At 35.3% G+C, this 13187-nt stretch overlaps 1 protein-coding gene across 1 annotated transcript; it reads left to right on the plus strand.

The window, feature by feature from the left end:
* Positions 1 to 348: 348 nt before the first annotated feature.
* f11r.1 (F11 receptor, tandem duplicate 1) lies at positions 349 to 12867 on the plus strand. Its single transcript, XM_030154376.1, has 10 exons — positions 349 to 607; positions 6313 to 6372; positions 7065 to 7181; positions 7542 to 7682; positions 7839 to 8041; positions 8131 to 8233; positions 8584 to 8691; positions 11135 to 11147; positions 11314 to 11380; positions 11516 to 12867. Exons 1-10 carry the CDS (start codon positions 556 to 558, stop codon positions 11549 to 11551), a joined length of 900 nt encoding a protein of 299 aa, XP_030010236.1. The 5' UTR covers positions 349 to 555; the 3' UTR covers positions 11552 to 12867.
* The last annotated feature ends 320 nt before the right edge of the window (positions 12868 to 13187 follow it).

Genomic DNA, 13187 nt, shown 5'->3' on the forward strand with positions numbered 1-13187 from the left:
AATTTTTTTTTTAACTTATTGTTTTTTTCGTAATTACGAGATAATTATCTCGTTAATTCGGAAAAAACAGAGCCGAATTTTATTTTTTGTGTGAATGCAAAATGCTTCCCTATTTTCCACTGAATTTCCAAATCATTGTTGTCGAACTCATTAGATGTTCCAGAGAAGACAGAAGCTCTAAGTCCATAAGTCGTACACGTATGAGGAAACAAATCTGCAAAGTAAACAGGAGCCTTTTCCTCTGGATTGTGCTTCCTTTCAGCCGTGTTTTGTAACATGACTGATCCGGCCCAACCTGTTGTCCAGCTCGTCCGTCATGTGTGCACCTGAGAGGCTCCGGTTACCGGAAGTCAGTGTGTGTGTTGTCACTGCTGGGGTGGACTCCACAGGTGAGGACAGGTGACTGTAGCAGCTGCAGACCAGACAGAAAAGAGGAAATACTGCTCTAAATACACGGCCCTGCTTCGGTTTTTGACGCATTTGGGAGTTTGGTCGTGTTTTAAAGGATTATTTCACAGAAGTGGACCTTTTTCCAGGAGATCTGACCCAGTCGAGATGCGTGTCTGCGGGTTGGTTTCGGTGGCTTTGTTCTGTTACGCAGCGTCAGGTGAGTACAAATGGGAACAAAGTGGAGGGTTGGAGGCCCTTAAATAACAAAAAGTAGCTATAATATTGTTTTGTCGACTTTTTTAAACAGCATGTGCATGGGAAATGAAGCCTTTTGGGGTGTGACTAGTGTGTGGATGAATTATCCACAGATGAATGTCGACAGTTTGCATACAGGCCTGTGCTTGTACCTGTGGAACTGCACCTGTGTGTTTAGGGCGGTTTAAGTTGATAATAATACCTCTAAACCCTTTAAGATCATACTTTACTAATAGTGAGACGATAAATGTGTACTGTTAACCCTTTCATGAAGAATATTATTGTAACTTCAGATGAATTTTTTTTGCAATAATTACTGCAAAGTAGCTACAGTACAAAATTAAATAATAATAATAATAATAATAATAATAATAATATTGAAATACATTGATAAAGCACTTTTCATTCAGAGGGATCTCAGTGTTACAGTGAAACAGAAACTCTTAGAATAAGATATAAATGACTACATTTTTTCCTACATTTTTTCCCTATATTATCTGATAATTGTTATGACCACATATGTGTATCATCCACTACAGTGACATTATAGATGTAGTTTTCCTAAAAAAATCGTATGTTATCTTTATGTACAGGGTGGGGAAGCAAAATTTACAATGAACATTTAGTTGTTTTTTTCTCAGCAGGCACTGTGTCAATTGTTTTGAAACCAAACATATATTGATGTCATAATCATACCTAACACTATTATCCATACCTTTTCAGAAACTTTTGCCCATATGAGTAATCAGGAAAGCAAACGTCAAAGAGTGTGTGATTTGCTGAATGCACTCGTCACACCAAAGGAGATTTCAAAAATAGTTGGAGTGTCCATAAAGACTGTTTATAATGTAAAGAAGAGAATGTCTATGAGCAAAACTATTACGAGAAAGTCTGGAAGATACTATTAAAGAAGAATGGGAGAAGTTGTCACCCGAATATTTGAGGAACACTTGCACAAGTTTCAGGAAGCGTGTGAAGGCAGTTATTGAGAAAGAAGGAGGACACATAGAATAAAAACATTTTCTATTATGTAAATTTTCTTGTGGCAAATAAATTCTCGTGACTTTCAATAAACTGATTGGTCATACACTGTCTTTCTATCCCTGCCTCAAAATATTGTAAATTTTGCTTCCCCACCCTGTAGAGAGGCATTAGGATGCTATGCTAAAAATATATATTTATCATTAAGATTGTGTTTAAGAAATATCTGTATCTCACTCAAAATCATCCAGTTGGACATGTCATTTGGGAGGAATGATCCCACTCAGTTTTATAAATATTCATGCATGAAAACATTAAAGTAACTGAACATAGATAAATAGCTGTTGGGTGGTGTCCTTTTGGTAGATAGGATAAGGAACATCAGCTTTAGTGGTTCTTCTTCTGTTTTTTTTTTTTGTTTTGTTTTGTAGAATGGATGCTCCATGAGGTATCACACTTGCCCCAGTTATTGTTCCTGCATTAAGCTTATTTTACCCATATAGAGGAATATACAGAATGTAAAGAAGTCCATTCTAAGTCTAAAACTTTAATATAATCCTTGTGAATCTTCAGGTTAAACATAAAAGTCTGGGATCCCATTACCTATAGAAAGGTTGCAGCTATTATTCCTGCGATCTTACATATATTAAAATAACTCAGCACATTGTAATAAAAATTAAATGAAAAAAAAAAAAACAAAAAAAACCAGTGTAATTGTTAATACTTTTAACTGAGAGGTTAGAGTTAAAGCAAAAAGTTCAGCTCAATTTCCTCTATTTAAACATATAATGTCAACCAGATCACAGATGTACATGTTTATACATCTACAACTTCAATCCTGAGTTCAGAGGTTTGCATTTGTGTGAATTTAAAGCTCACTCTGTTGAAAGTTGTAGTTTCCCAATGTTTGTAAAGGAAAAATCAATCAAAGATGTGAGAATCAAACCCACTTGCTGAAAACTGTCCTGTCATTGAAGCAGATTTGCTTCTGAATGACCACATATTTGGTTAGAGAGATGAGTCACCAATGGCTTCGTGTTATGTGAGTGGTTCATTTGAAGAGAATGGATCGTATTAGTGAGTCCGTACAACAAATTACACCCTGAAATACATCACGTATTTGCTAGTGTGGGATAAATCTCATTTATTCTCTCGTTTGATATATACCTGGAATAATAAGCATCATGCCACTTGTATAAACATCTTTCCAGAATTAGAACTTTTCTTGTATTTATTTTGTATGCATGACAGATCATACTACAATGAAGAGAAAACTGTCAGGACTTTAATCTGGTATCAGTGGCTGACTCATTGGGCTGCATTTCACCTGAAAGACTTTATCACCTCATCCCTGAAACTCGCACAGTATGCAAACAAGGAAGTCATGGAGCACTGTGGTTTCATTTTACACTAGAGCTTTATCTCCTCCAATCCAAATGCTTTAACTCAGCCTTATCTCAGCCGACACTTTCTGTGGGAAGTTTCTATGCTGCAGTTAAAAATCCCTGTTAGTATATTTAAAGTATATCTATAGGTATGTCCTCATTTTGTGGTGATTTCAGTCGTGCACATGGACTGTCCACATAGTTAATGATTAACCGGCTCCTGCTGCTGTTCCCAGTAGTTGAAGCCTTCTCTGAATCTCAACAAGGTGGTAGTTAAACAGTGTAACTCACAACACTGAAAGCCATGACTGATGACCACCACTGTGTTGGAGACATTTGCATGACTGCATGCAGTAATAACGTAGTCACCCGTGTCTCTCGCTGCTGCCCCAGTTTCAGCGAGACTGTTGACAGTTTCACATGACGATGAATGTCTAATCCTTTTATTGTCCACACCCTGAAGTTGTGTTACCTACCAAATTAGAGTAGGTTGGCTTCTCAAGGATGCATTGTTTGATTTGCATTTCTTGTGAACTTGTACACATCATTACTATGTTTTATAACCTTTGATTTGGTATCTTACATTCCTGTTGTATGATAGACACTTTGCCAGAAATGCCAGTATGTTGCTGTTATTTTCCTTCCAAACTTGTTGATATGTAAATCATGTTTTGACCTAAACCTGTCCTCCATTCCATGAAGCTGTTTAAACAACCTTCTTTTAGGGCTAGAGTGATATGGAAAAAAATCGTATCACGATAATTTTTTACATTTCAGACGATATCGATATGTATCACGATGCAAGGTTATTATCTTTAACGAAATGACAAAAACTAGAATTGAAAAAACATTTTCGTTAACTGAAATAAATAAAAACTATAATTAAAAGAAAAAATGATAACTAACTGAAACTGTATTGTGTGCTTACAAAACTAACTAAAACAGGTAAAAATTATGGATAAGATTCCCTTCGTTTTTGTCTTTGTCAATGTTGGATTGATACAATTATTAATTTATTTTGCTCTAGCAATTTTAGCTGCTGGCACCATACGACACTTGACGGTCCATCACTTGTGGTCACTTGTGGTTTACAGTTGTCCTCTGGTCCCCACTCTACCTGGAAACATGGAGACTAAAGTTGGGAGAAAGCAGCAGAGTCCTGTCTGGGATTTATTTGAATATGACGGAAAAGAAGATAAAAGATACGACAAAACTAAAACTAAGCATTTAGAAAATAATGAAAACTAATAAAAACTATCAAACCTGCATTAAAAACTAATTAAAACTAACTGAATTAGAGAAAAAAAAAGTCAAAACTAAATAAAATTAAACTATAATGAAAAATCCAAAACTGTTAGAATCTTGTCACGATGTAAATCAAATCACTATTTTTGTCCAGCTTCAATTTTTCGTTACTCATAAGTTAGATATGAAGACAGAAGGTTGTTTTTGATTTAAATATGATTTATTTTCTGTCAGAGGCTGAACATGACAGATGTGCTGAAGAACATTCTACAACTGTTTCAGATCAGTAAAACAGGTCCATATATTTAAAACTAAACTAAAACTTTGACCAGCAGGCAAAAGCTTCTAAAAGTTCTAAAAGAGAACACAAACAAAACAGACCATCTTCACCAAACAATACTGGGGGTATATAGATGGGGGTGCGTTCTGTAACTCCCATAATTGCTGTAACTGGCATAAACCGAAAATGACACTTAACGTGATTTCAACGTCCGACTCCTGGCTTCTATGCTGCTCCCTACTTTTCAGTAACCTGGTTGCCCGAGTTCTCGGTCCAATTTTCTACCAAGGGAACACTCATTATCTCCTGCTGCAGCTCAAACATTAGTGTGTGTGCTGCAGCTGCTCTTACGCTTGTACTGTGTGCGTCAACCTAACTTGATGTTTGGTGAGGCGCTACTTAATTATGATTGGCTGTTCTTATGTCTGTCAAAACATAGACAAATGAATTCTATCGAAATTGTATCAAGCATGTCTCATATTTCTATCGAGGAAAAGTTATTTTGTGATATATATCATTATTGTTTTATCACACAGCCCTTCCTCTTTCTAACATAATCAAGTGGTGTACTAAAGCTCAAATGAGATGCTATTTTCAGTGCTATTCATGAAAATTTCTCATGCGATGAACAAAAATAAGACTGCAAACAAATATCAAGTTCTGGACTGATCAGCAACATAAGCCTAATTTTCCTGAGTTAAATGAAAATGTCACACCTGGTACATGCAATAAACATAATTATAATAAAATCTGTCTCACTGACTAAACAAATTCCCACTATTTTCCCACTTTCTTTTGGAGCTGCAAGCTGCAATCTCTTCCTGAGGAATGGAGTTTTTGCTGGTTTCAAGGTCTTTAGGAGATTGGTTTCAGCTTTTTCTTAGTCTGTGCGATGCGTGTCCAAGGTATAGGGATGTAAACATTATACTTAGAGATGTGACTGCTGCAAAACTCTGATATTTAAAATGACATGGTGGCCGATCACTGATGCAGACAATGTTACCTTGTATTTCTTTATTTGGTTTTTGTTGCTTTTTTTATTTCCCCAATAACAAAGAAACCATTATAAATATAATAATAGTCGCTATTTTAAAGTATTTCAGCTCTTCATCACATTCTCTTTGAATGAATACAGTCAAACATCCAAATGTGTGCAGAAAGCATTAATATTACATAACAGATAAATATCTGCTACTGCCATCAGTGATATTGGCTGATATCAACAGTACTGACAGATATTGGTTTCCAGCTGATATACTGGTGCACCCCCAATTATACTGACACTAAAACCTTGGATGTTTGAGATAAAGGCTGCTGCTCTCTTGCACAGACAAAAAAACAAAACAAAAAAAAAACATTAGCATGATCAGCTATGAATTGTCTACGATTCCCCCAAAGCACAGCTGACTATTACTTTGTTTAGACTGCTGTATGCTTTTGGTAAAACAAAACAAACAAACCAAGAAGACATGGCATCTTCCACAGAAATCTCTGCAGGCCCAAGAGTTGCTGGAGGATGATCATATTTCATAGACTTGCAGCTACGTGTCTTCAGATATTATTTTTTCATGAAAAATGTAGAACTTCTACCAAACATTTTTTGTATGGTACAAATCCAGCTGTAACATGACTGCACTGGTTTGATTTTGATGGCTATTGCTGCTGCAAGGGTAAGACAAGCATCAGTCTTGCTATAAATTATGGGCGTGTGTTTTATTTACAGGATGTTAATAACCAAGTATAAAAACTGTTGCATTTCAATGCTCTTGTGTGCAGGTGTAACAGGCTTTACGGTCACTACCAAAAATGCAGCTGTACAAGTAAAAGAGAATGAAGGTGAGTCTTGCAATAGGAAATTCATAAATTATCAAATGTAGAAGATAAGCCAAAATGTGGTGCTTATTAATTACAAATGAAATATTGGTTCAAATGCATAACATTAGATTTTTCAAAAATGTATACAAATTCAACTTGTGCTAATAGTTGGACCAGACATATAGATGAGCCTTAGCATAAGACTGAACTTTTACAGTTGTTTTATCACTGACTGAAAGTAAACATGTGATTGTGAACATGTTTAAAGGGATGTTTATAATAATGCAGTATGTGTGTACAAACTAAAACTACCTCATTTTTACATATTAGGCTGAGCAATGTATCAGGTTAAATTGATTAATCAAGGTTTCCCCGTCTGGAAATCATGAAAAATGCAAAGTGACAAAATCAAGATTATTCCCAGGGAGACATTTTTTTTGCTCAACAAAAATTCTAAATGAACACTCTTTGTTCCTTGTAACAGATTATTAATGTGCTTCTTTAGTCATATATGGTATGTAGCTTTAGTAAAGAAAGAGTATTTTAGACTCAAGGTTGGCCTTTACTTTATGAAGGTGGTTAAAACCGAAAACCATCCATAACAAAAAAAAATTTAAGATTTAATATTTCATCCCATATTGCTAGTATTAAATAAGAAATGTCCAATTGTGTGTTTGTTCGGATGTGTGGGTTATTGTGTTTTGTTTTTTCAGGAGTTGACCTGTCATGTGACTACTCAGCTGACTTTGGTGCAAATGCCAGAGTTGAGTGGAAATTTAAGGACCGGAAAGGCTCGCAGACGTATGTGATTTTTGATGGGAAACCTACAGGTGAGGAGATACAGTCTTTGTAACACGCTACAAACAAGAAGTTAAGGATATTTCTTTTTTTTTGGTCATTTTTTTGGTCATTTTTGCCATTTGTAAATAAAACTATGTCTGGTCATTAAAAAAATGTGTTTCAATTCACTCAAAAAAAAGAAAAAAAGCGCTGTACAAGAATCCCAACTAAAAAAAATAACCCAAAAATTAAAAATATCCTTAACTTTTTGTCTGTAGTGTAGTATTGTGTGTCATAATTCACCCTAGATGACATGGTTGACAGCAATCATGAAAAGTGGGATTGCTCTACTATGAGACAAATGCACTCTCGATGCTTTCTGTTTGTGTAATGCTTTATGTCTCCCACAGACCCTTACAGGGACCGAGTGACACTGTTTCGCAGTAATCTAAGAATAAATAAAGTCACCAGTAAAGACAATGGATTTTATGACTGTGAGGTGTCTGGAAACCAACAGTATGGGGAAGCCAAAGTGACACTGACTGTTTTGGGTAAAGATTCTTTACTTATGTCTGAAAATACACAGCACTTTATTTTATACATTTTCCGATGCAGACATGTGAACTTGTCTTTTTGTGGACCAAACAAGGCTTTGTGGTGCACTGCATCAGTAGATCAGAGGAAAACTAAAATGCTTTGTTGTGCAGTGCCCCCGGGTATACCGCTGTGTAGGATCCCCTCCTCAGTGACGACGGGGAACAAGGCCGTCCTCACCTGCCATGATAGTGTTGGCTCACCTCCTCCTACCTACAAGTGGTACAGAAATGCCGTCCCTCTCCCAACGGATCCCAGCACAATCGCTGCCTTCAAAAACACAAGCTACACACTAAACTCAGTGACTGGCAAGCTGGTTAGCTACATTTCATCAACTTACACTGTCTTTACTTCAACAGGATTCTTTTTGGCTCTTTCCGAGTAATATAATACCTTTATCTTCAGGAGTTTCTTCGCGCAGGCAAATTGGATACAGGTTCTTACTACTGCGAGGCTGTGAATAGTGCTGGTCCTCCTCAGCGCTGCAAAGGTGGAAAAATGGAAGTCCGTAAGTACCATTCACTGTTAATTTCAAAAGTAGGCTTTTGTTAAGCATGGTCTTCCTTGGAATTGAATTAAAAAGATTGTGCAACTTAGTCATAACCCCTAAACCGGTTTTAGGTTGTGTAGCTGCATGCCAACAGCTTTTAAAAACAATAAACTGGTTTGGCTACATATGGCAGTTGATTGTATTTGTGCAACACTCATATAAATGCAATCCTCATTCTCTGTTTTGAGATTATTAGAATATATTTGCTTTCGTGGAAATGGACAGCTGTCAAAAGTGCAACTATGTGCAACTGTAACTCAACAAATTAACCTTAAAAACTGATGTTTTTCTACTTTCTCCTTTTAAAGGTGACTTAAACACTGGAGGGATTGTTGCTGGTGTGATAGTGTTTCTGCTGCTCCTGGGCTTATTGGCATTTGGCATCTGGTATGCCTACAAGAAAGGATACCTGCCCAGTAAGTGAACACTTACCACAGGCGTGTCAAACATGCAGAATGTGGGCCAAAATCTTCTTGCGAAAGGGTCCACTCTGGCTCATGGAATGAATTTTGGAGATGCAAAAATTACACTGAAGATATTAACAGTCAAGGGTGTCAAACTCATTTTTGTCCAAGTGCCACATATAGACCAATTTGATCTCAAATGGGTCAGATCAGTAAAATAATAGTATAATAACTTATAAGTAATGACAACTCAAAATGTTTTCTCTTTGTTTTAGTGTAAAAAAGGAAAATTACGTGAAAACATTTACAAACAGTCCTTTCACCAAAAATGTGAATAACTTAAACGGCCACGAACAACCTGAAATTTCTTAAGTGAAATGAGTAGAATTTTAACAATATTATGCCTGTTATTAAATGTTTTGTGTCTTTGTAGATCCACTGCAATCTGTAAGTTCACACAGCACAAGCACAATGTAAATGAGAAGCTGAGGCATAATATTGTGAAAATTGTACTTCTATATTTTTGCACTAAAACAACAAGAAAAAATTTAGGTTATTATTTGTAGGTTATTATGCTGTTAGTTTAAAGATCTGGTTCCCTTGAGATCAAATTGGGCTGTATGTGGCCCCTGAACTAAAGTGAGTTTGACACCCCTGATTTAACACTTTATTTAAATCAGAGCAGTTATGTTAATCATTAGAACATTAGATGGCAAATGTACTGACAGGTAAAGGAGAGCCTGTAATCAGTCAAATCACATTCATCAAGGTCAGTATATGCATAAAAAATGGCCAGTCAGTTTATACAAAGATCTTTACATAATTTCACACTTAACACTACCAATGCTGAAAGGGAACACAAAATATGTAAAATTTCTTAATGGCATATTCTAACACAGGAAATACTTATGCCACCATTAAATATGTTGTTTTTATAAGGATGTAATGAGTATAATATTTATTTCTCTGTATCTTTATTAAGATACAACACAAAAATACAGGGAAATATTGTGCATGTTAAAAAGTCATACAAAAATCTGAACAAAGTGGCTTCCACAGGCAACAGTCATTATTTAGTATGACCAGTGTTCTCATGACAAGAAGTAGCCCTAAAAATAATAAACGTTTGACATGTGTTGAACGGAACCTGGTGTGAACAAGCTTAAGGCTGGTGGAGTAAATCATATTGTTTGCCCAGAACAGTTCAATATATGTTAAAGGGGTTGTATGTAGTATTTCTACTTTCAAATATAAAAAATGAAATGTCAGTGTATTGGATTGTAGCCAATACCAAGGGAGTCTGTTCACACTGACAGTCTGACAGATTTATGAGACCACTAGAGGGAGTATTGAGTCACTCTGTTGGTCTCCCGTGGTGATGAAGAGTAATGTTACAGGGCCTTTGACCAAAGTGTCAGAAAATGACGAGATGGGACGAGAAACCACTATTGTGAGAGTCAAAGAAAGTGACAAAGTGATAAAAGCTAGACATACTGTTGTTGTGTTCACCACTGGACTCAACTGTAATAGAAAAGAATGGAGTTTGATGCTGAAATCACAGGATTTTTTCTGCACACACGAGTTTGATCATGAGGCTTATTCATTCATTTCATTCATTTACACATTTATTTCAAGCATTCAAAAAACACATGCAAGTTCAAAATTCAAATTCATTCATTTACACTCGAAAAGGAGTGGGAAGAAGAAAATGGCTTATGAAGGCATATTATATTTACTATACAACATATTATGAATTTATAATATGTTGTGGCAGCGGTGGTAGCTTACTGCTCTTAATGTGTGTGTTGTGTGCTGATGCTAAAGCTAGGTACTGTCTGTGTGTATTATGCAGAGATATAATGCACTGACCCTATTTCCCTACAGTGTTAAAAAAGCAAGTTAACCTTTAATATTTTAACCTTTATAAACTTACTGTAACAACAAACCAACTGGTTGCTGGTAACTAAGACTCAAAAATTTCTGAATTTTAATGTTTAATACAGCTCATAGATAACCATTAGAGACACACACAAGGGGATTTTAAAAGGTTTCAGTTTCCTCCTAATAAGTTCATATTACTGTATCTGTATGACTAAATATTCAGTGTGGGAAGTTTGGAACATGATTTGTCTTTTTTCCATCATAATCATATGTGGCATAATACTACTTCTCGGCTATAATAATAACTGTTACATTCAGAGGTGTAGGTTGGTTCTTTTTTTTTTTTTAATCACTGAAAGAAGTCTGTATCACCAGCTTTTGTTACATTAGGAAGATTAAAAGTCAAAATCAGAAACCAAACACCAGATTTTAGTATTAAATAGAAGAAATTGTTCTGTTAATAACATGTTTCTGTACCTTATCAGAAAATGTGAAGAAAATAAATATCAGCTGCGAATGCAGGTATTTAAGAATATTTAATAACCAATGTTGTTTCCTTTCCTTGCCTTTACAGAGAAGAGTGATAGGTAAGAGGATTCTATTTTTATTCACACACTGTAATGAATTTAAGCAGATAATTTGACCTGTTCTCTATGTCTAATTTATTTCTGTGCAAGACTCTTTCAAATATAGATAATTTGGTTGAATGTTTGTGTGACTAATATAACATGTTGTTTTTAATTCGTCCTGCAGAGCTCCAAAACCCAATGTGGTCTACCAGCCCCCATCACTCTATGGTGGTGGTGGTGATGATGAAGATGTAAGTATGAACCTACTTTTCAGTCTTAGGCAGGGTAATCATTCAGCCTCGGATAATATATTGTCAATGTTGATGTGGTTTTTTTTGCGATAATGTTTCAGAAAAAAAGCTTCTATTCTCTTTTTTTGTCCTCAGGGGGATTTCAAACAGAAGTCATCGTTCGTGGTCTAGCCTTCAAACGGCTGTTTTGATAAGAACTTGTACTTTTTTTTTTTTTTTTACTGTTATGCTGAGGTTTCCTTTATTTTAAACCTGTTTGCTCCTAATGTTCTCATAGACGTGTGTGATTGGTTCAAGCTGATGTTGATATTTCAGATGCATAAACCTTTGTGACGCAAAGCTATAGAAGAAATGAGCTGCTTGTAGGTATGGAGACATAAGGTAATGGACTATGGCATTTGAACAACTTACACTTCTGATATTTTCACCCTCTGTTTGTTGTGTTTTACTCTGTACATTAATGATTTTTAGTCATGTGTCCTGAAAATGATTAGTTATATCCAAAAAAATGATGTGCCTGCATTCTTAAAGGCTGAAGGAGACACTCAGCTGATGGCTTGTGAGATGGATTAAAACTTCACAGAAAAACTGAATTTTTAAAGTGAGAGATGCTTTGTCTTCCTCTGTAATTCTTATTCTTTCATCTTCTTTGTCAATATATTTGGCTGACAGACTTGCACTATATCATTAAATTCATTAATTTTCAGATATCACAAGTCCAACCATAAATCTAAACAAATATATGCTGGTCCACAGTTGAGTGTCCCTAACAAGTGTTTTTAATAAAGTACAACATTGTTTGCCTGTAAATAAGAACTTTTTGGAATTTATAAGTCTTTTAGCCTCCTAAGTTTTATTTTCTATTTTACACTTTCGTTTCTGCACCTAAACTGAGTGTAGGTGCACATCTTATAAATCACTATTTCCAGTTTACCTAATATAATGTTTGTCATACAGTGTTGTCTGAGATCTGTGTGAGAGAAACTATGAGCTACGTAACACTGATTAAGAGGGTGTAGGCTGACAATACAGTAGACTTTATTTTAATCATTTCCTCCTGTGGCAGGTGTTGACTCTTGACACGATGCTCTTTGATGATTTAGCAGGAAGAGGATGTGAATCTCGGGTCAAAGAAGTTTTAAAGTGATACCAGATATATGTTAATGAGTAGCCTTAAAGATAATGAATTACCAAAACAAATTACAACTGCTATTATGTTACATTATGCTGTTGGTCCCATATTAGTTTTGTTGTCTACCCCTAGAGAAAAAGTCATGACTGTCCTTCGGTTTAAATTGTTATCTAGGACTCTTGCAAATACTCAGGTAATGTGTTTAGGTGGTTTAAAAATGATACATCTATACATATCATAACTGTATATCATCTAGGTGATATCAATAGATTAAAGATGAGTTTTTCTACATTGCTTAATACACAGATTTGTCTTTGTAGTGACTTTGAGAATGTAATAAAATTGTGTTGTTATATTATGTTGCACTGTCTTGTATCCAGTAGAGAGGCTAAGGTGATGTTTTCCAACCTATTATTTTGGAATGTCACTTTTTATATATGTTTTTTCATATTGGGCCTTATCTATAAATCATGAGAATAATTAAGTTGTCCATAAATGGATATTTTGGACCATTTTTTTTTTTTTTTTTTTTAACTGCTATTTATGTATCACATTCGAATACAAACTTGAGTAAAACAGGTGCTCCTCACAAATTAGATTTATACATGCATTATTGAAAACATACACTACAAACAAAAAGTTAAGGATATTTTTAAATTTTGGGCAATTTTTTTC

The sequence above is a fragment of the Sphaeramia orbicularis genome, chromosome 14, assembly GCF_902148855.1.
Source record: "Sphaeramia orbicularis chromosome 14, fSphaOr1.1, whole genome shotgun sequence".
NCBI lineage: Eukaryota > Metazoa > Chordata > Actinopteri > Kurtiformes > Apogonidae > Sphaeramia > Sphaeramia orbicularis.

Bases quoted from the DNA above. Each gene is read 5' to 3' on its own strand.
- f11r.1 (XM_030154376.1), top strand. From the start codon at position 556: ATGCGTGTCTGCGGGTTGGTTTCGGTGGCTTTGTTCTGTTACGCAGCG. The intron at 608-6,312 runs GTGAGTACAAAT...TCTTGTGTGCAG, and splicing joins GTTCTGTTACGCAGCGTCAG to GTGTAACAGGCTTTACGGTC. The intron at 11,381-11,515 runs GTAAGTATGAAC...TTTTGTCCTCAG, and splicing joins GTGGTGGTGATGATGAAGAT to GGGGATTTCAAACAGAAGTC.